The sequence below is a fragment of the Gymnogyps californianus genome, chromosome 5 (assembly GCF_018139145.2).
Source record: "Gymnogyps californianus isolate 813 chromosome 5, ASM1813914v2, whole genome shotgun sequence".
NCBI lineage: Eukaryota > Metazoa > Chordata > Aves > Accipitriformes > Cathartidae > Gymnogyps > Gymnogyps californianus.
Window position 1 is genome coordinate 55,347,660 of NC_059475.1, and position 23,467 is coordinate 55,371,126.

The window sequence follows — 23,467 nt, forward strand, 5'->3', positions numbered from 1 at the left end:
CCAATCGCGTCCGCGGAGCGGGCGGGATTAACCAAATCACATTAGATTGACAGGCACTCCTCCCAATGCAACTGCAGCGGCGCAGTTCCCTCCACAAATAGAAAAGCAAGGTAGCCTCAGGGTTGCTGGGTGGGATAAGGCTCGCTGCCTCGTCATGCTACTGGCTGTCGGCGCTGATTAGCGGGTGACTAGGCCTGTGTGAAGGAGAAGCTTCCCCCGTGACCTTGCCCGCTCTCCGCCAATAGGCGGTCGGCGCTGGTTCGGGGCTGGCGCAGCGCGGCGGGGGCCGGCAGTGAGCGCGGGTGGGCGGTCGGGGCAGCATGAGCGGGCTGGTGCGCGCGGCCTGGCGGTTGGGTGCCGCCGCCGCCGCGCGGGGCCGGGCCGGGCGGCCGCTGAGCCAGGCGGCTGCCGGGGGCGCCGAGGGCGGCGGGGCCGAGGGTGGCGGCGGATCGGGGTCGCGGGAGGCGGTGGAGCGGCTGGTGCGGGCGCACCCGGTGGTGGTGTTCATGAAGGGCAGCCCGGCGCAGCCGCTCTGCGGCTTCAGCAACGCCGTCGTGCAGATCCTGCGCCTGCACGGCGTGGAGGACTACCGCGCCCACGACGTTCTACAGGACCCCGACCTCCGCCAAGGTCAGCGGCGGGCCGGGGCAGGCGGCCGGGGCCGGGGCCGGGCGCGGCGGCTGCCGGGGGTCACCTTTGGGCGCCGCCTCCCCCGCTGCCGGGGCTTGCACACAGCCCGAGCCGGTCCCGGGCTTCCTTTTGTGCAACGCCGCTGTTACGGGGCAGAGCCAGAACCCCGAAGCACCGCTTTCCCTGTCGCAGGGGCCCCGGGAGGCTCCGGCGTGTGTAACCCTGCTGGGGGGTCGGGGTTGCCTGAACGCCTCTGCCCGCCGGTGGGTTGTTGGAGCACCCCGCCGAGCTCCGTGTGGCAGCCTCTGCTTGCTTTTCACAGATGTGACTTGCTTTTGCTCACTTTCTTGGGGGTTTTGTTGTTTTATAAGCAGGGCTACGTCCCGGGGGCTGGGGGTTTGTGGAATTTGAAGCGTATCACAGAGATGTGCTGTTGAGGTTGCTTTGCCTGGACGTCCCCATTTGGTTTCTGTAACTCATACTGTGTTATGTATGACAGTGTCTTAGTTATCTGCAGAATGCAGTTATGCTTACGGGGTAACGCTTGGAGATCAGGCTTTTCATGCCACGCTCCCTTGCCTAGTTAAGAGATACAAAGCTCCATAAAAAGACCCCTAAAATACTTCATTATCTAGTCAGATTTCTTTGTTCGTTGTGAACAGTGTGGTGAAACTTCATTAATGGCGTGGGCTTGTACCAGTATTCCCTGCTGGCACTGCCTGCCAGGGTTCTTTTGATAAACTACAAAATTATGCTAATCATTTGCACAAAAAATATTTAGTAATAGTTTCACCATTACTGCTGGAGTGGTAGGAGCTATTCTATATAAGGTTTTTTGCTAATTGTAGAAGGCTGGTGCTCTGTTCTTGTAATGCTTTTCTTCCTTCTTTCCCTCTTCAATGTGCATAGCTGACTGTTGAGGTTTTATGTGGTTATTTGAGAAAGTTTTAAAACAGCAAAAAAGATAAAAACACGTAGTAATTAGTCTTGCAGGTGCATGGCATAAACAGTTCTTGTCCAGAATACACTAAAATGTGCTTTAAATCCACATGCTGGCATGTATCAGATGACTTCCTTCTCCTGTGTTTTTGGTATCATCTGACTAATTCAGTTTTTCATTAGCTTGTAGCCGAAAGGCTGATTTTCCCAATCCTTGCTTGCTTTTCAGTTCACAGGTATAATAGTGGGTACGGTATAAAAACTTAAATACTGGAATTTGGGTGTGATGACATTTTTTGTTAATGAATGTTGGTTTTGTTCAAGTAAATCTTCTGCCTTTGGCAGGTGAGCAAGTCATGGTAGTTTATACATATCAATTTATTAAACTTATGGTTTACTAGAACAAACTCATAAACTAAAAAGGAGGAAACAAAGCCTTGAAATCAAACCATCAGCATTTCACTTTTCGTTGAGAGGGCTTTTGTGAGCCTGTGAACAGGCAATGTGTTTGTTGGTTATAATCTCTGGGGACTTGACCATGTCAATATATAGTATTTTCTTCCTATGTAACAGGAACATCTCCCTTCTGAGCACAGCAAATGTTTCCTCCACATGAACTCTGGCTTGTGCTTCGTGATCCAAGAGGTTATTGCCCTCCTGGCTACCTGAGCTTTAAATTGAAATTAATGGTTTGATCCGGACTGTTTGGCTAGGCTGCGCTGAATACGGTAACAGAGCATACACTTGCACAGTATCCTACTGGTTCTCAGGTGCTTAAAGAAGTTGTTCTGTTCCCTTCCATGCACCAGCTTTAGCACTTGTCCGACTGCACGGAGAGCCAGCTCGATTTATTAACTGGATCGCTGGGCGTGTGAGTTGAACTAGCTTGTTGTACTGTGAGGTGAGTGCCAGAGCCAGCACCAGGGATGGAGCCTTGAAGTGAAGAGTTGGGGAACAACACTGCTGTTTGCAAGGCCAGCAGGCTGTCATATTGCTTCAACTGTATTACCTACTGCACCCTAAAAAGCCAGTATGTGCCTGCTTCTGTGGATGGCAGTCTCTGACAGAGGAGAGGGCAGGGCTGCTGGAAGCTGCAGCTCTGTGAGTTGCCACATGTGATTCAGCAGTGACTGCCTGAAGGCCTGCTTAGTCTCCTCCTGGAGCTGGGCTCGGGTGCTGAAAAGTTAATATGCAACATGTGACACTTTCCTAAGCCCTCTCTGTGAACATAATCTGCACTGCATGCATGTGGGGTTAATGAGGGGATGCTGAACCTTTAGCTGTGAAAATATCAAATACATCAACTAAAGATTGATCTGCAAGGAGATTACTGTATGTGACCTGGTCACCAGCTTTGTATTCACCTGAACGTAACTTAAATGTTTGCATATATGTATGCTTATACATTGGCAGTAAGAGCAAGTTGTTGGAGAGATGGTGATTCAGGCATGTTTGAAGTGCTGGTTGGTTTCTTTCCTGTATCTATTGAAACACCTTATTTTCAGGTTGTTATAGTTTGATTGCTGAAACTTGCCCTGTGCTAAAATATGGCAAGCTGTAAAACCAGAACAACTCCCCTACTTGCCTCTGCACCTAAAAGCACACTCAGATCTGTGAAACTAAATAGTTATTGGTACTTCATGTGATTTATCTGAACTTGAGCTGAGGATACGCTTCCCTGACACATGTCCTTCCTTACGAAAGCTGGTTTAAGAGACCTTGGCACTTTCTTGGACTCCATGGCAATTCAAGTTTCTCTAAGTTGGCTCTTCCAGAAGTGATCCTGCTCTCAGCTGATGGACAGCATTAGGCTGGTTCAGGTCACTAAGGTGGCAGAGAAGCTTGGAATTACATACTGGAAAAGTGGTGGTTTAAACTGGTTGGAATTGTTACAGTAGCTCACCCTCGGATTGTTTTCATTGTTGCTTTAGGTTACCTAAGCATGGGATGCTGCCAAAAGGGTGGTCTTGATCCTTCCTCCCACCCTTGGGCTAGCCTTCCCTCAATCATGCTTGCAGTAGTACTAATGATCTCCATGAAAACGTGTTGCTTTTCTGGAGAAAGTGTGGTAAGAGTGAGAGTGGTTGTTTGAGTCAGTTCTTTGATGTGGCCCATCATTCATTAGTGCTAATGCTGGCAAGAGAGAGGCTGAGAACTGGTAACTGGAGTTGGGGAAATGGGGTGGGAGTGTGCTACGTACCCCTTTCAGTAGCAGTTTGCACCGATTCTGGTTTCACAGTCACCTTAAAGTGTGCTAGGTCAGCTGTCAGACTGTAAACCTGATCTGTGGAGTGTGGTTTTACAAAGCAAACAGTGCTTCAAAGCAGAAGCTGCAGCTTCTGAAGCGCAGCAGGAAGTGTTAACCTGCAGGGAGCAGGAAGGAAATCCCTTGGGGTGTGTGTGCTGCCGAAGGGTCCATCACAAAAGCATGTCCCCAGTGCAGCAAGCGTAGACCAGGCTAACTTGCTTTAACACTGCTGAAATAGTATCAGTAACTGCTCTACTAAGCTAGGAGTTGGTTAGCCAGTTCAGGAGGTCTTCAGTTTGTAATCTAGTTGAGCCCTGGCACGAAGGCATTTAAAGCAGCTTGTCCAATACATGAAATGCAGCATAGAGAGCAACTAAGCTCGATTGCATTCATATTTTTATCTGAAGCTGGATAGATCCTTGAAAGTACTATCAGCGCTTGTATGTATGTGCAGTTGGGTCCTTGAAGAAAATATTTCTGTGAAAGAATAATTGGTGTAAATATTACCCTGGAATGCTTATTAGCAGTAGGTTTATTATGCAGAGCCCTTCGTTCTCAATTCATGTTTAGCATTACAATATCTTAACAATAACAAACCCTATTTCGTATCTGCAGTGGCTCCTTTGAGTAGGGTTATCCTTAAGCGTGCCTTAGCATTGGGACTCAGTTTTTCATTGCAACTATTATGAGTTAAAAGATTTTTAGGACAGTTTGAGCTGTTCTGAGTGCTCAAAGGCCAAGGAGCGTTTAAGAAAAGTACTGTGAAACACAAGTTGACATCAAAGCTTATAATTTCTGCAAACTGTATCTAAACAACTGAGAGAGGTTATAATGAAATACTAAGGAAGAAGTTACAGGTGGTTGTGCTGGAGATTAGGTTAGATGGTTATGGGTTCCCTTTGGCCTTGATTTATATGCTAAATTTGCTGTTTTGGACTTTTGAAGCACTGGTTGTCCATGGACAAAATTGGAAGTCAAAATAAAATCTAGCTGATGTCACAACAATTTTTTTTTCTAGATTACCATTATTTTAGTGGATTTTTTTCAAACACACTGGTATTTGACTAAGGGGAATTATTAGCTCTATTTCATCTTTTATGCATTAAAATCATAATCCCATTGTATACTTATGCATATTTATTAAAAAAGAAAAAGTTTTAAGTTCCAATAAAGTAAGCATAATTTGCTTGTATGGTTATTTTTTTACCTCAAATATTTTGAGTTTTACCTTTACAGTCTTTATAGAGGTTAAAATGTTTTCTAAGGGGAAAGCAAATTTCCTTGTGTTTTCTGCTATACAGGTCTAATATTTGCTGTTAGTACTTTGACAGCGTATGCTAAAGCATACACGTGCCTCTTTAGAGGGTTGACTTACAAGGTGAATGGGCTCTGATGATCTGAAAAGGCACCTCTATTGTCTGTAGGCTTAAATTTGCTATATGGGCTTTTGTGCCTTTGGTAGAAAAATTCAGGCATTGCATATTGCAAATGTATAAAAATGTTGAATTCAAAACTTGGTATCTAAGCAAGTGCTGGTGGACTTGGTATAGGAGCATGCAGATGTAGAATTTAAATATTTCCTCTGCTACAGAAATAATGGCTTTGTGTGAAGGGTCATTTAAGAAGTGGCAAATTAGATATAAAGATACTTCTGTATAATTTTTTGTGGGATGTCTTTAAGTGCAAGTTGGGATTCAATTTATACCAGCTGATCAGTTAATATTTTTGGATGGTCTTACATTTGTCTTCTATGAAGTATAGTTTTAAACTTTAATTCTGTACTTCATAATTGTGACTCAAGCTTTTTGTTCAATGAGTACTTTTAAAGAGACTTCAGCCTTTGTGCCCCTCCCATGGGCTGTAAGGTCTGGCAATGAAAGATAAAGCAATTTGAAATTCATAAGGCTTCTAGAGGGGCGAATGTATCTTGCAGTTGAAATTGCAGTAGTAAGTATAACTGTATGAATTCAGTAAGAACATAAAATATTTTAACATCCCTTTGGGAAATATAAAGGATAACCGAATGTAAACAGTTCTCAATATTTTTCAATATTTCTTATTTCTTTAATTGATTGGAAAATCATATTTGCTTGTTTCCTGGGGGGGAAAGAGATGCTACATTTTCCCAGCTCCTGTTTGAAGTCAGTGTAGGAGCTGACTCCATATCTTTCAACCCACATATTTGAGTTGGAGTGAGAACCAAACCTAACTTTAACTAGTTTTTCTGATAGTGCTCCTGTTATGTAGAGAAATTTTTGCCTCAATGGGAAAGAAATGGAAAATACCAGTAGTACTGTCAGGTGGAAGCAATGTATTCTGTTTAAAATACCATTCTATTTGGAGGAGGGGGAAAACCTTTAATAGTTTTATTTTTTTTTTCTTATGCAGGAATAAAAAACTACTCCAACTGGCCTACCATCCCACAAGTATACCTCAATGGTGAATTTGTTGGTGGCTGTGATATACTCCTCCAGATGCATCAGAATGGAGATCTCGTAGAAGAGCTGAAGAAGCTAGGAATCCGTTCAGCGCTTCTGGATGCAGAGAAAGACCAAGACAAAAAGTAAAATGAGCAAAAAAAGATGCTGTGACAGGAATAAAGCAGATCTTCGATAAGAACTTGTTACCAGTAAAGCCTTACATACTTTAGCTCAAAGAAGGCATCTTTTTGAACTGACACTAAGATGTATCTGTGAATGTCTGTTAGCTCATGGTAAATGTAGTGATTTTGGTATTTTGATTTATGGATATTGTGAAAATTTGAGTATAACCACTGCACTGTAAAGCATACATTTGTGGAAATTTGTGTTTAAAAAAAGAAAAAGTTCACTTCTAAAAGCATTCTCTTCTTGATTGAGGTGGGAGTAAACCAAAAGAACTAACAATATTTTTATGAATTTTGAGTGTCTGTTTCTCTGTTCTTTGATACGTGAACCTACACAAACAGCATTTGCATTCCCTTTCTCCTCTTGAAAAAGCATTAAGTAATAGTGCATCAGTTTTGCTGTATAACTCTGGTGATAAGACTTCCTGAGAGCCTGTAAAACTTCTGTAATCACATATGATATAGGAGAAAAATAGTCTTCAAACAATATAGGAGAAAAAGATTATATGAGAGTGCATGAAATATACTTTTATTCCAAAGGGTAAAAATAAACAGACTTGTACAAGTACATGTATAGTGGTCGTTATTACTTTGTAACTTTCTGATGGCTTTTAACAGATTGCTAAGAATTGTGCCTAAAGATTTTATAAAACCTTTTCTACCTCTTGCAAAGCAGCTTTTCCCCCTGCTTATGTACTTTGTGTATTGCAGTTCTGTGTCAGTGCTAAAATGTGGGAATTGTTTAAGGCTTCAGTATTCTAGCTTGACATAGTACGGGAGAATACTTCTCTTACTACTGTAATCTTGTATTATTTGCTAGTTACTAAGTTATCTTTTTGTATTTGTTGTATTTCCAAGTATTTTCTCCTGACTGCTGTGCTCTGAAGAATATGGTCGTCGAATATGGTCATCAAATATGAGATTAACAGATGAAATGTTTCATGTAGATAAGATGAGTGTAGCAGAGAGGCTACTGAATAGATAAATATTTCTTTGTGGAAAGTCTCTGAGGTCTTCAATACCTATCTAACCACGTTTCCCTAAGTGAAAACAAATTATATTAACCAGTGTAACTTCAGCTGTACAACAATACTGCTAAGGTTTTCTAAATGCAGTTTACTTTTATTAATAAAAAACAGTTTGCATGTGAATTAGGCAAATGATTGGAAATAAACTGTATTTTATGTTGATTGTCTACAATAGTTCCTCTTTATTTTAAATGACTAAGGAAACTGATGCTACTTTTGATTTGAAACCTAAAACGTTTTCCACTGCATAGGATAGAAAATGTGTTTTAGAGAAAGGAAAAATTATGACTGGTCAGTGGAAGAGGAAGTCAGGACTGGAACTTGTAGACAAGAGAGATTTGATGCAAGTTCCAGTTCTAAATCTCCTGTCCACTTGAGCAAGCTTTTCAATGGAGAAACTATACTGGTACGTTCTTCACAGAATTTGCCAAAGTAGTTACAGTAAGCTTACTGTATAGTTTTAATGCAATCAGTATCACCAGGATTAAATACAATGTGTATGTTCTCTATGTATTCACTTGTTCATGACAGCTGCCCAGTACTGGTAGAGGTGACTGAATGACCACTGAGTATGAATCAGTTACACTTGGAGGCAGTCACTTGTGGCTGTTAGGCATGGAGATATGAGAGCAAGATTTTTTTGTTCATATACCACTTCACATTCATGAAATGCAAAGCTTTAGGTATAGGTGAAGGTTAGTTCTGAGCATTTCAGCATTACCTCTCTTTGAATTCAAATTAAATAAGCTTTCTTATGGCTAATCTTTCACAAATAGTTTTTGCCATTCTGAATGTAAAACAAAGTTTAGAAAAATAAGTGAATTTCGAAAGTCTTTGGTTATTCATGTCAAAAGACCTATTGAAATGGATGTACACAGTAAACAAAGAATAAGGTAATGAAGAAAATAATTTAATTTTCTGCTTCAATGGTTAACTCTTAGTCTGGCTACTAAATAAATCTATTAAAAACCCAAAACCCCAAATCTGCTGTTTCACAGAGCTCTATTCTTTATTCTTCTGCGAAAGTTGAATATTTTTCAGTACTATCTGCTAAGTAGCTTAACATAAAGGTAACTTTAACATTGTCAGGTCGTCTTTCTCCTCTAAGCAGCAAATTTTTTCTCCCAGCATGAGTTCCTGCTTTTACTGAAACTATGGAAGTTTTTCTACTTTCTCTACTTACTTCCCCTTAGACTTTTTAGTTTTTAATTATTTGGTTAAAATTTTGCATAACATATATAGTAGTGTTTATATCAATCCTTTGCCTGATTGGAATGTGTTGTGATTGAGCAAGTAAAAGCAACAGTGACCATAAAGTTGTGTGTGACAAAGCCACAAGAGTGGGAATATAAAATGCGACTTCTGCCTGCGTTCCCGTACAAGCCATATCTTTCCAGGCTATGTGTGCGTGAGCAGTTGTTTTACATATTATGTCTATATACATGCTCATGTTAATCCAACTGCAATAAAAAGATCACCATCTACTTAAACTATAAAACTTCAGATGCTCACAAAGAGGCTTATTTTGGGAGTTGACTGAGAGTATTTTCCCCAAGAAACTAGTTCTCATGTTGATCATCTTAGAAGATGGGCACTATTCTGCGCTCTGCTCATCAACTTTTGCAGTCCCTCAAACTAGAGGCACAAGGGAGCACGTGCTTCCAATCCAAAAAGGATGCCACTGCAAATGAGCTGATTTTTTTGAGAAAAAATCATGCCTCTCATCGATGAGAGATTTGCACCTGCTTTTCTCGTGCTCTTTGGCCATGAGAGAAGGCAACTGATAGCATTGGAGTCTGGGGTGACAATCAGTGGATGTGCTGAGCTAATACTGGGGGGCTGGTGCTAGCTGGAAATCCATGAGGAGTCCCTGGTCGGAAGGATGCAAAGGGTTCTGCAGAGGAAAGGGTGACTTTTTTCCCCCCAGGAGGAGCGGCTTGTCACAGGAGGTGAGGGGAATGATGGAGAAAAAACACTGGCATTGCTGCTTGTTCTTCTGCGATTACTCTGCAATAAAATGGAGACCGAAGAGGTAATAGTGCTCAGGAACGTGGCTTCAGAAAGCTGGCTGAAGTTGCTGAGAAGGACAGCCAAAAGCAAAGGAGGGCTGCCCTTGCCATCTTTGGTGAAGAAAGAAGCAAAGCTGCCTGGTCTTGAGTTTGGTCTGCTGAGGTAAGCATAAGGCAGGCATCAGGGCTGTGCATGAGCATTGCCACCTGCAGGGCTTCTACAGATCAAGGTTGGTTGTATATGGAGCTGCCAGCTCCAAAATACCGCATGGTCCCATTCCTGCTATTTGTGTCTTAGTGTGTTGTACTGGGCAGGCGTTCTGGCTGGCTGCTCCTCTGGTGAGATGCTTCTGGACTCATTTTAGCTGTATTTCACTGCTGAGGGCTTACAATGAGATGAACGCATGTAAACTATTATCTATGATTGTTACTCTGTTATAGGATTGTAGTACGAATGCTTGCCAAACTGGAAACCATTATCATAATTATTTACATTTTATTCTGAGGATGCCCTTGGTGCTGCTGCTGTGGTAAAAGGCTGAGCTGAGCAGACCAACATATTCACCAGATCATAAGCTAATCCTTTGCATCTTACACTTCCCGCCTCTCACATATAAAGCAAAGTGGTTTGATTTAAGCAAATGAGATTGTTCATTGTCCAGAACCAATCTGCTGTCCTAAACCTTCACCAAAGAGGAGGTAGGGTTTCTTTGCTCTTCTTGAACTGGTCCTGGTGGGGAGCAGAAGGAAGCAGGTTACAAACACTTGTTACTGTGCTGCTAGTTTTGATTTGGGAGAACTCAACTCAGTTAAACCAGAAGTTGTTTCCCTGAGAAAATGAGCTGTTAACAGCTCAGGACATACTAGTGGGTTACGTGGTAAGTGTGTTTCTCAGCCCTAATGACCTTTTCCTTGCCTTAATGTTGCTAGCAAATGTTTGGATGTGGTCCATTGTAGTGGGTTGACCCTGGCTAAATGCCAGGTGCCCACCAAAGCCGCTCTATCACTCCCCCTCCTCAACTGGACAGGGGGAGAAAATAAAATGAAAGGCTCGTGGGTCGAGATAAGGACAGGGAGATCACTCACCAATTACCGTCACGGGCAAAACAGACTCGACTTGGGGAAAAATTAGTTTAATTTATTGCTAGTCAAATTAGAGCAGGATAATGAGAAATAAAACCAAATCTTAAAACACCTTCCCCCCACCCCTCCCTTCTTCCCGGGCTTAACTTTACTCCTTATTTTCTCTACCTCCTCCCACCCCGAGCGGCGCAGGGGGACGGGGAATGGGGGTTTGGGTCAGTTCATCACACGTTGTTTCTGCCGCTCCTTCCTCCTCAGGGGGAGGACTCCTCACACTCTTCCCCTGCTCCAGCGTGGGGTCCCTCCACGGGAGACAGTCCTTCACGAACTTCTCCAACGTGAGTCCTTCCCATGGGCTACAGTTCTTCACAAACTGCTCCAGCATGGGTCCCTTCCATGGGGTGCAGTCCTTCAGGAACAGACTGCTCTGGCGTGGGTCCCCTGTGGGGTCACAAGTCCTGCCAGCAAACCTGCTCCAGTGTGGGCTCCTCCCTCCACAGGGCCACGGGTCCACAGGTCCTGCCAGGAGCCTGCTCCAGCGTGGGCTTCCCACGGGGTCACAGCCTCCTTTGGGCATCCGCCTGCTCCGGCGTGGGGTCCTCCACGGGCTGCAGGTGGATATCTGCTCCACCATGGACCTCCATGGGCTGCAGGGGGACAGCCTGCCTCACCATGGTCTTCACCACAGGCTGCAGGGGAATCTCTCTGCTCTGGCGCCTGGAGCACCTCCTCCCCCCCCTTCTCCACTGACCTTGGTGTCTGCAGAGTTGTTTCTCTCACATCTTCTCACTCCGCTCTCTCTGGCTGCAACTGCCACTCCCCTGTAACTTCTTTTGCTTTTCTTAAATATGTTATCCCAGAGGCGCTACCACTGTTGCTGATGGGCTCGGCCTTGGCCAGCGGCGGGTCCGTCTTGGAACTTGCTAGCATTAACTTTATCGGACATAGGGGAAGCTTCTAGCAGCTTCTCACAGAAGCCACCCCTATAGCCCCCCCCGCTACCAAAACCTTGCCACACAAACCCCATACATCCATATTCTCCATTGCTTGTCTACTTTGAAAAAAGAAGTTTAAACAGTGTAAATGCCCTGAAATATTTGAAGTGCCTTTATTTGGGTCTGATGACATGGAGGCTTATTTTCATGTTCTGACTGAGTTCTGTGATTCTCTTTAAAAAGTGGGCTAGAAATCTTTGGCAGTATTTTTCCAGGAGTCTGTCAATGCTAACAAAGTGCACAGAAAACAATCAAGTGTGGGAATGTGAAATTGAAGAATAGTACCAAGGAAAATCTCTCCTGAGCTGGCACCAAGAATCCCATCAAGGCCCTGTCAGTTCCTGCATCTGAGAAGGGCAATATTAAAAAGCAGAGCTGGCAGCCTGAGCAATAAATCCCTGTCTAATCTGGTTTGCATGTCCCTTTTGCAGAAACCAGATCTTCTTACACGGGGTTTTTCAACATCCGTACTACACGATTGTGTAAGAAAAAAATGCCCCTTAGTTACAAGATATGCATTACCTGTTAGAGAGTCTCTGTGAGCAAAAGTGGAAAGACAATGAGGAAAGGTAAAGAGAGTTGGAAGGTTTTGGGTTCTTAATTGCGCTGGGTGGTGGGTTGAGCTTGCTTTTTGGCTGAAAGGGTTGAGATGAAAACACTGCTCTGGAGGAGGCTGTTGTTCATTATTTGGTTTTGACTTTTTTGTTGGGATACTGCTTGTTTCGTTGAATAGTTCAGTCTTAAAGCACTGCTGTCTCTTACGTGGCCTGATCATGGCTATAGAAACTCCTGACTGATTTAACTAGTTGAGGCCTATCCTGACAGATCTCTTAGGGAAAACAGGTTTTAGTTACACAGAAAATACTACTGAAGTAGCTAAGTGGATTCAGGTTTTATTTTCAACAATTTTTTTTTTTTTTAAAGGTATATGCCCAAACTCCTATTTTATGTTCAGGCTTTAACTGATTTAATCTAAAGCAAAAACAAGAACCTCAGTATTGTTGGCACAGAATTTGTGCTGTTTCACAGATAGGGGAAAACCAGAGTAGTTTCCAGGTCATGTGTAGCTGCTTTTTTTTTTTTCTTTAATGGTTCTTCTTGAGAAGCTTCTCTGTGTTCTTGTACTAAAAGTATCAAAAGCAGAATTATAATCTTATATATCCTGATTGATTTAGGAGTGAGGGAAGAGATTCTGATTTATAAATTTGTCATCCAGCTTCTTGCACATGCCTTGTTTCCCTGGAAGTAAGGCAGTAGGCCAGGAGCAAAGGCGGTTTTAGTTAGAAAGACCCTTGTACCATATAAAATTCATGGTAGTCGTAGGGTGTGGCTGAGAGGAATGTACAGTGCTGTATATAATCAACAAGCATACATATCTTCACAGTTCGAAGATCACTTCTTAATCAGACAGCAGAAACACTTGCAAGACAGCAGGCTGCTGGCTTGTGCTCTCTTCTCAAGAAGAAAGAAAACCTTTTAAGGGTGACTTTTATTCTCAAATTATTTTAATGTTTTAAGACCTTTTGAATCAGAGTAAATAAACAAACTAGACTTCCTTAAAGATGGAAGGAATCACTAGAAACTTTTCTCTAGCTGTTGAAATACATGCTGTAATTTCCAAAGTACCTTGTTTACCTTAAATATGTGCAGGTGGTGATGGTTTGTAAGGACCTAAGAAGAATCCAAGGGCCAAGTTCAATATTAATTTTCAAACAGCTTTGCCAATTAAAGAAGTTAGTTCTAACAAACAACAGAGGGATAATGATTTTTTTTTTTTTTTTTAAATTGTTGTAGCTGTTCTACATAAAAGCCATGAGACTGCTCCTACACATACACTGAGATGCTGGCATGTGTGTCTGTGTTTTTGTAGTTATATGTTGTCCCTTCTAACATAAAGCTTGCACAGGGGGCTTACTTAGCATCTTTTAAAGATGAGCTTCTGTGAAATTTTACTTGGCATTTAACAGTGAATTGAGTCAAAAGGGGCTTTGGAGAAGTGTTGAATTAGAAAAAAAAAAATTGAATTACACTTTTTTCGCTTGTTATATAAGCACATTCTTCAAAGCCTGAAGGATTTTAGGTACAATTTAGCCTCAAAATAGTGAAGTAGGGCACTCAAATCTTCATTTTTCAGACTAATATAAACTGAAATACAGAGAAATTATTTGCTACTTGTACTATAACAGCTATAGAGAGTATAAAGTTTTGGAGCCTTTAGTCTTAAACCTATGATGTAGCGAGTGAAAAACACACGCTTTTACAGGGGTATCTCAACAAGCATTTTAGAGCTTTCTAATACACCCTACAATGAGTATCTTTGAAATACTATTTGTCAAACAAGATTTCCCCATTGAATGGTAATACTATGAAACCTAATGTTTCTGTCCTTATCCACCATTTCTTGTCTAAAATCTAAACAGCTCTTCAAGTAGATTTAGGTTGGGGTTTTTTTTTTTAGTTTTGGTTTGGGGTTTTGTTTTCGTTTGGGGTTTTTTTGCTTAAAGAAAATTTAGGTATTCTCTGAGAAGCAGTGCTTTTTGATTACTTCAAAGAGGATGTGCTCCATGCAGACTGGGTACATATTCAAACCTTCCCAGCTCGGAAGAGATCAGTTTTAGGGCTGCTATTCAAGAATGTCTGCTACTGCTGATTTTAAAAATATACAGAATCTAGGATTCTTCAGTATTTCATGTATTTACTCATCTGTCTGTGATGCTCCATGAGAGACAAGCAATAATATGTGAAAGGAAACAGGTGCAAGAAGACTGATACTGCCTGAAAGGAAAGCAAATAAAAACAAATAAATAAATAAAAAAAGTTAGGTGGCTCCAGAGGAAGGTTGCGGAGGGTCTCCCTGGGGAGATGCTCTCGGGGCGGGGGGGGGGCTGTGAGCTGCCGGCAGCCGGGCGGCATGGCCGAGGCCACCCAGGAGATGGTGCTGTTGAACCGGGGAAGCGGCACAGCCCTGACCCAGAAGCATCTTTCAATGCGGTCCTCCCTGTTTTCCATCTGTGTTGCATGTTATTCTTTGGGGTCCTCGTTTTCTTTTGGGAGAAGAAGGTGTCAGTGTTGAACCCGGAGCATATCCCGGTCTGGTATGTAATGCCGTTCCCAGACAGACAACCCTATGCCCCCGATGGAGATGACGCTAGTGCTTGAAGGCGATGTTTTTTCCTTGGACTGCGTGGCTGGTGAGATGGTAACGCCGAGGCAGGGAGCAGCTTCACAGCTCATTGCCCTCATCGGAGCAACCGCCTGAGAAGCACCGTGCCAAAGCCAAGCGTTTGCCGGGTGCCCGCTGCGTCGCTGCGAGGGGTGGGGAGCAGCGCGCCCGCCCGCAGGGGCTCGTCGGGGACCCACCGCCTGCCAACTTCTCTCCGCCATCCTGAGGCGGCCTGTCCCCGCGTACACGTGTCTGGGAGAGGTAAGTGCAAGGGCGGCTCTGTTGCTCCACGGCGAGGACTCGAGCGGGGCCGAGCGCGGGGTGCAATGCCATTTCGCCTCTGGTGTACAGCGGGTGCGGGATGTGCAGAGCAGAGGTGCCGCAGGCACCCGATGGGGTGTGCAGCTCCGGGGCACCCTCACCCCGTGTCTCGGGGCATGAGGCACCCAACTCCCACCTGTGCTGGTGGGCCACAGCAATCAAGTGGGTCTGCAGCTGTTTCAGGACGGGAAAATTTGAGGTGACAAGGGGGAATTTGGGTTTCTTTCAGTCCAGAGTGTCTCAGCAGAGCAAGAGATCAGATGGTTGTGGTGACGTTTCCTCTTGATTTGCTGTTTTATTAGCATCCTCTGGCTGGGTTCAGAGGCTTCAAATCTGGCCAGAAAAGAACGGCAGGAGCTGGAACAGGTCAGCAGATGCCCTGGCAGTGGCTGTAGCAGCACGAAGTCACCAGACTGGATATTTGCAGAACATTTAGTGGAAGAGTTCAGTAAAGGCCTTTTCCCCAGTTGCAGGAGCGCTTATGTCTCCGAGTGTTTCTGCATGCGTAACCAGACAGTGACCGGGGTTTATATGTGATATAAATCAGCAGCTCTAATTCCCCAAGTCTTCTGTCTGAGCTGTTTTCTATCTATCTGAGTGGGTATCACCAAAATTAGGTCTTTCTTCATTCAGGCACAGAGGCAGAAAGCAAGCCTACTGCAGGTATTTGGATGGTTTACAAGGCCTCGCCAAGTGCAGCCACTGTTCTGCTATGAAGCCATTTTGAATTTGTTGCACGCAGTGCTCTGTGGTCGAAGAGAGCGTAGCCGGCAGCGGCAAAGTGGTCGGTGAGGAGAGAGCCATCCGCGGGGAGGATGGCCAACCCACACGTGGTGTGGACCCACCAGAGAGGCCAGTGGTATAAGGATTTGAGGATTATGTCTGTTGTGCTGCATTTAATCTCCTCTCTTCCTAAATCATTAACAGCAATTCAATGGCCAGAGGTAGGGTGATTTTTTTAAATTTTTTTTTTTCCCCCAACTACTTGCAAACAATAAATGATTTAAACTTCAGCTGACACTTTGTGGGGGCTTTTACTGCATGAGTAATCATTTGGCAGTGCATGAGAAGGGAGCTGGGTAGGGAAGGGGTTGAGGAACTCTGTTGTACAGTGGTAATTAGGTGTGTCAGCAGCAGGAAACCAGAAGAAAATACTGAAGAAGCTCCTAACAATTTAGGAAGGAGGATAACATAAATAAAGTAGCCCGAAGCAAGCCTGTTCAAATACCTTTGCTTTTCATGTGAACTTGAGGTACAGTTCAGCTCACTCTGCTGAAGAACTGTCAAGTTTTAGGGCTGGGGCTGGATGTTGCTAAAGCCCAGGCCTCAGGAGTGAGTGCTGTGAGCAAGAGATGGTTTAGGGCTCAGGCCACAACTTTAAGTTGATCAACGTGGTCCTGCACATCTCTGTTTCGGAAAGATAAGCTCTTCCTCTGTATGAAAGGGGAGTCTCAGCAGGCACCAGACAGTAAGTTACATATTTTGTTTTAGGGACCATTTTGCACTGAACTCTTGGATAAAATAAAGTGCTAAGGATCAGCACAATGACTCAAACTTAGGAGACCTCTCTCCTCTGAAACCCCAAACCACCAAGCTGTAATGTCAGGCTTCCTTTCACCCCAGAAGCTTTGCGGTTCTTTCTGAGCCAGGAACTCTGCCCCGACAAGTGGGAGAGCGTGTGCTCTCTTCTCTCCTGGTGCCTGGTGCCCTGCCTTGTGGCTGGGTGCTTCATTTGAGATGGGCAATGCTGGGTTGATCTCCCTCGCGTGCAGGCTTTCCACGTCCAGAAGCAAGTACTATAATCATTACGCTGTTGCAGAAAAGCAGCTTCCACCACCAGGTTGTTACTGATATGGATTACACACTCCAGGTTTGCCAACTACTGTCTAGGTTCTGCCTTTGGCAGGTGTAAAACAGAAGGTAGGTGTCTTTTTTTTCAGCATGGGCCAGAGCCATAAGTAGGTATGGAATTTCAGATCAAAATTCCCACTTTTTTAGGTGCCTAAATCCTGATTTTTAGTTCTTAATCTTAAGCAATATGCGGGAAGGAATTCAAGACAAGATTGCATCAGAAGCTGCTAACAGACATATTAATGTAATATGGTCCAGTAGCTTAGTTGGAAATAAAGTACAGAAAAGCGACTGAAATTTGAACTTCAGAACATCTGGATTTTGGTTACGTTGAGAGGGCTAGTCAGGAAAGCTCCCGAGGGAAGAGTACAGAAAGAAAAGCCCTTAAGGATGCCATGAATTCCACTTAAGAACAATAATAGAGTCTGGAGGGCATGTATGTTGCTAACAAAAGTAATACTAGGCAAGTAAAGAGGAAACTAGTACAACTGAATGGCAGGACTGGAGAGTTTTTTGAGTCAAATGAGAATCCTTCTAAATTTGAAAATCTAACCTTAGCTTTCCAATACATTGGTTTATTAATTAGCGTAAAGTCTAGATGAAAGGGAAATTAAAAGGAAATATGGTGGACTGCAAACAGCTAAAGGTATAAAACAAGAATGCTTCAGGTTTGTCAGTCAGAAGAGTAGGAATAATTAATTAGTAGTTCAGATACTGGATCACTGAAGATTAAAAGCAGAAATTAAAGAAGATAAAGGCATTGCTGAGAATCTAAATTATTTCTTTGCATCACTCTTCAGCACAGAGAATATCAGAGCAATACCTACTGGGACTTGCTCTTTTCTGGTAATCAAGATGTGTCAGAAGAAGAGCTGGAACAAATCGATAATTTAAAAAGCAGCAAATCATCAGCTCCAGATGGTACATTGAAAAGTTCTGAAGGAGCTTAGCATGAAATAGCTCATCTGCAGCAAAAGTATGCCTTCCCTAATTAAAAACAGCTATTTCATTGGAGAAGTGGAGGGTAACAATTATACCCAAAGTCAAAAACAGGACTGAGATAATTTGAGGAAGCACACGCTCTCTTTACCCAGACATACATTTCTGTTCTATAAACTGGTTGAAAACAGAACATAAAGTAGGAACATCCCCCCCCCCCCCCCTCAAAAAAAAAAGGGAAGATGGTGTCATGATAGGATCTAAAGAGCAAGGTTTCTGCAAAGAAAAATCGTGTCTCATCATTAATCTGTTGTAACTCCAACTGGGCCAGTCTTGTCACGGACAAAGAAGAAGCAATCACTGTAATTTAGATAAACCTCAAAGGACTTTTGGCCTATGCAGGATACAGTGAATCAAAGAGAGGGGAGCTTGCTGCATATCTCTTGGCTGATGTGACCGTGCCAGACTGCATGTCCAAAAAGCCCTGACCATCCTTGGCATCTCCATGCTGCATCAGTCTCATGATTTGTTCCTGCTCTGTGACGGTGTTATCCCACCTACGTGACACCAAGCCCTGCTTTCAGCTGCCCTGGCAGGTAAGAAACCAAGAAAGAGGACGAGTGATCTGTTTCCAGCCTCTGAGAGAGGTTAGCCACAAGTGGTTTGTGTGTGTCTGTTAGGCTTACAAGTCTGAAAAGGTGAATATTGTTGAGAAAGGTGACGCACTGCTTTTCAATTTTAAAAGTCCTACAGAGGATGTAAAGGCTATTCTGGGGAACTGCAGGAGGGCAGAAACTAGGAGTTGAGGAGCATCAGTGGCAGCTGTGGTGGGGAGCTCTTCCTGCAGGTAGCACCAAGATAGCAGCTTTGTGGTGGATGCATACACGGGGAAAGAAAATATTAACAAAAATGTTAAGACTCTCTAACTTATTAGGTAAAGCCAGGGGCTGGCTGGCTGAATCCTCTTTACCACTGTCAGTGTCACTTACTAGAGTATATATAGTACTATTTTTTTGAAAAAGATATCATGAATTAGCTATGTAACAGGAGGAATTTGGTACTAGGGAAATGGAAAATGAACATGGCAAAGAATCTAACTTCAGAATAAGAAAAAGGAGGGAATGTATTAATTCCCCTCCCCCCAGTGCCATGCATGAATTAATTAGGTACAATTTCAATGTCAACATCATTTAACAACTTCCCTGTGTGTTTATAGTGAATACTCTGGATGAGCTGAGAGGAAAATGTCATCAGAATCCATACCTTTACCCTTAACAATGTGGGTTTCTTTCATCTTAATTTTACGCAAATTGGGATTATTTTTGCCTCATTGTGTTCTTTGTTCCCACGTGCTGCTTCAAAGGTACCCACCTGCTTCCATGCTGCCAGCGAAGGCTGACAAACTGCCCATGTTATCTGGAAAAAAAAATCTCAGTAGGACTCTGTGGAACAGTTTAAAAACAAACAAACAAACAAAAAAACCTTTAACAAATATTTCATGCCCAGACCCTTTGTTAGTAGAAATTAGCAGTTTTCATCAACTTCAACCAGTGGTTCTTTGCTCTTTTAGATCGACAACAGAACTACTACCTCCTTGTTTCCACTTCTCTGTTATCTTTTGTTTTTGCTTGTCAGTCCTTCTCCTCCATTTCTTCTGATCTCTGCTTCCATGTATTTTTCCCTCGTTCCTAGGATCTCCCCTTCCTTGCCTCGCTCTTCCAGGTGTGTGATGTTGCTGTTGCTCATCTTCCTGTATACCTGTTCCTGCCTCCTCATAGCGTTGTCAGCTCACAACTGTACTGACTCTGGTGCCCAGCCAGAGTCAATTATGCCAGCAAAGCTAATTAGAAGGCATAGGATGCTGTGCCTCACTCTTGAGATCTGTCCATCTCAACATCACAGTGTGTTCTGCTGATTAGGAAATACTGATTTATAGTAATATTAAATGATACAAACTAAAGAAAAAAAAATATTTAAAGGCTTCTGAAATAACCCTGCTGGTTTTCTCTCTGCTCTGTTCTGTGCAATTATTTTCATATTAGTAAGCTCCAGTATACAGCACTTCTAGTGTTTCACTGGGTATTTGGTAGGAAACAGCATCAGCCACAAGATGCCTGGAGAAGCACTATATTTATGGGTGATAAACTAGACTGTAGATTTTAGAAAGACTGTGTTTCACCTTTTCCTTTAAATTGTCTATGCTGTCACAGAAGAGAGGAAAGGATGGTGCAGAGGTGCCCAGGACACTTTTAAATTAGCTAATTTAGATGCGAAATCAGTTTAGCCATGGCAGCATGGAGCAGAGCAGCATGGCTGATTCACTCAGCTCCCCAACAGTCCCGAGGGTCCTACTGCTCAGCTTTTTCAGTGCTCTTTTCTACAAGAAAAGTCTCCCCTCTCTAATGCCATGGGATGCTGTGGCTCATGTCATCACACAGTAATTCAGCTGCTTGACGTGACAGTTTGATGATATGCAGGCTTGTGGGCTTTTCCAGAGGCAAGATCCACAGTAGAGTTGAATCGCTAACACTTCAGGGTCAGTAGGTTTGGGTCCTTCCTTTCCATTTAGGAAAACATCCATAACTGTCAAAGCTCAAGAGAACTAAGACCCTACAAAAAAAACCTGAACCACTTGTACATCAATGCCATCATTAAATGTTTCTTTAGAACTGGTTTCCATGTCTGAGTCTCAGACTAACACGCAGTGATCTTGTTACTTCTACACCAGCAGAATAGCAGACAGCTCTGACATCTCTTCCCATACCCAAAACTACTTTAGGCTGGATAACACAATAAGATGTTTGTGATGGTTGCCTAGAGCAATTCTCAAAACCATTTTATTCATCATTAAGACAAAGAAAATTTTCCTCCTCAGTAGCAGGACTATGGAGTGGGAAATAGAGATTATAGGCGCAGTCTTGGGGAAAAGCTTTGTGTTAATTATCAATAACATCTTGTGAACTCTTCTAAGATGTCCAAGTTGTGAATGTTTGGCTGGGCTCCAGCTAGCAGAAAAATATAGATATGTTTTCTGATCATTCTGCCAGAATAAGGCAAATTGTAACTATGTAGTTTGTGACTTTTTTCTCCACCTCTCCCCACTCCCCCCCCCCTCCCCATGGCTTAAGGTAGGGTCTTTGAGTTGGTGGAAAAGTTGTTTTTTACCTCCGAAAAAAATGGAGTGGGAGAATGAAACTTCAGATCCTGTGTCTAGGAGAAATTGCTATATAGTTTTCTACTTGAAGAAGCCAAAGTTAAAAGAAAAAGCCAATTTTTCTCAGAGGAGATGTATTATTTTGTTTGGTCAGTTATTGTGAGTTTGTTTTCCAGAACTGCTGAGTTCAGCTGGAACTTTAGGTGCTTGGTTGCTTTGATAATCATGCCCAGGGTTTCCAAATCCAGCCAAAGGGCCATGATGGTTTATGTAGTAATTCTGACACTGAGGATGAAATAGAGGCTCCTCCTTTCAGAGGACTTCAGGGATTATAAGTACTGAAACCTTGCTGTTTAAAGTCCTTTCCACTTTGAGGTAAGCTGAATTCCACCAGGAAGTGCAGTCCCCAAGTTCAGCACAAAATGATGCAGCCCCAAATAGGACACTGCATCTGAGCCCCCTCTAGATTATTATTTGACACTTCATTTTTCTTGTGGAGATCATAAAGAGTGCATGATGGAGCTCTACAACATCTCCTCTAAAGAGTACTGGGAACTGGTGTCCTGAGGATGACAGGAACCTATCAGCTTGAATTTTATTAGGTAGGCAAATCCTTGTTTCACTGTATCAGTAGTAGGGTTAATACTTCATTCTGTTCACTGTCCTGCTTTGATTGGAATTTCAAATGCTGAAGCCAATCTGATCACTGTAATTTTACCTTCTGGTTTTTATACTTCTGCTTCCAGTTGACCATGCTATGTTGCCATCTTGCTTTTTCAGTCTAGAAGTCTCCATTTAGATCTTCTGAAAACAAGTTTACCCTATTCTGGCATGCAGAACATTCCCAGCGAGTCCTGGAGACTGGTTTCTGGGGACTTACTTACTTGACTTTGAGATCACATCCTGGAGGATGGAGGTATAGAACTATAATTGGTTTCTCAGAGTTGATTTTCTCCTCCTATTAGTTGACTGCAGATGAGCGATTCACTCACTTAACTTTAGATTGGCTCATGAGATTGAAGAGCCCTTACTTGTACTCATATTTTAGACGTCTCCTGCCATTCCTTTATAAACAGGCAGTTGAATGATAATAAGTTTGAACCCAAAGTACCTATTTTCTTTACCACATTGAAGTGTAGCTGAAAGCATCCAAAGTTTGGTGTAGCTGTTAAGAAAGTGATTTACTGTTTTCAAAACATACTGCTGCTTTTGTTGATATGCCTCACAGGAGCTCAACAAATGTGTATTACTTTTATTACCGTGATAATACAAGCCTGTACGCTTTCTGATGAAATTCAGAGAGGCACTTGTGTTCTCTTCTGCTTGTAATTAGGCAGAGCAAACAGTTCAGGAGGAGACCCTAACCTCTTACAGCAGTTTGTACGGGGGCCGTGGTCATGACGCCAGAGCAGGAATCGTAAGACTTTCTAGGCTTCGTTACTGACTCTGCTGGAGATGCTTCCTTCAGGGCTCACGTTCTGTTTCCCGTTACATCAATGACTTGACCTAATTTTTTTAATCAATGAACTAACACTGATTAACCCACTGAGTAGGGTTTGTCCTGGAGCCTGTTTCTGTAGCGCCAGTGACAAGTGACCAGTGATGCTAGGTTTGTTTGTGCTGTCTCTGTGTCCTCCTCGGGAAAATGGGCTGTATGTGGTGGGATATACAGGCTAAAAAGCACTTTGCTGTGGTGCTGCTGTGTCACAGCTGGTGTGTAAAACCTGGGTAGGTATTAACATGAGAGTTAGGCAAACATTGGCATCTGCATGGAGGTGTCTACATGTGAAACGGATGTCTGTGCTCTGATCATAGTCAATGACGGTCAATTAGTACTGCCAGAGGGGTCCAGAGAGGTGTGCAAGCACCAGGGGCTCAGTTCTGTTGCTTAAACTTAGGTGTCTGGTGCCATTTGAGATGCTCCGGAGAAAGTGGGACATCCACGGAGAGTTGAAGATTTGGCATAGGACTTTTGCTGTTCTGGAGTGGCAGCTGCAGGCCACACCAGACACCTCCAGCTGTCAATTTACACAATCAGACCTAGCTTTCTGCTTCAGGGTAGGCTGAATTGCTCTCAAGGATCTGCTTACTGTATTGGCAAAATCTCCTAGCGATTGCAACCTGGACACATTACTCGCATGTAGACACCTGAATGGAGGCATCTTCACCTCCAACTGAATCCAGTCCCTTATGGCTAAAGATCTAGGTCTGGCTCCTGGAGACATTTAGAGTTAAATATCTAGGTAAGCAGCTAGAGAGGGCAATATATTCAGCCTAATTTTGATACCTATTATAGGATGAAATGAATTGCCCTCTGAAAGTGCCTTTCATCAAACTGACTACAGAGAGACACTAGGCATATTAGTTGTTTAACTTTGAGGTTAAGAAAGTGAGAAGCATCCCACTTTTAGTTCAGATGTAATCCTTTTAACTCCACTGACCCAGAAAGAGCTTTCTTCAGTTACCCGCAGGAAAGGCCATATGGGAGACCCAGTAATGATA

General features: G+C 43.2%; 1 protein-coding gene across 1 annotated transcript; it reads left to right on the forward strand.

Moving 5' to 3' along the window:
* The first annotated feature begins 320 nt into the window (after positions 1-320).
* On the forward strand, positions 321-7,610 carry GLRX5 (glutaredoxin 5). The gene is made up of 2 exons (XM_050897294.1): positions 321-630; positions 6,206-7,610. The coding sequence occupies exons 1-2, from the start codon at positions 321-323 to the stop codon at positions 6,382-6,384; spliced, it is 489 nt and encodes a 162-aa protein (XP_050753251.1). The 3' UTR covers positions 6,385-7,610.
* Positions 7,611-23,467: the final 15,857 nt, after the last annotated feature.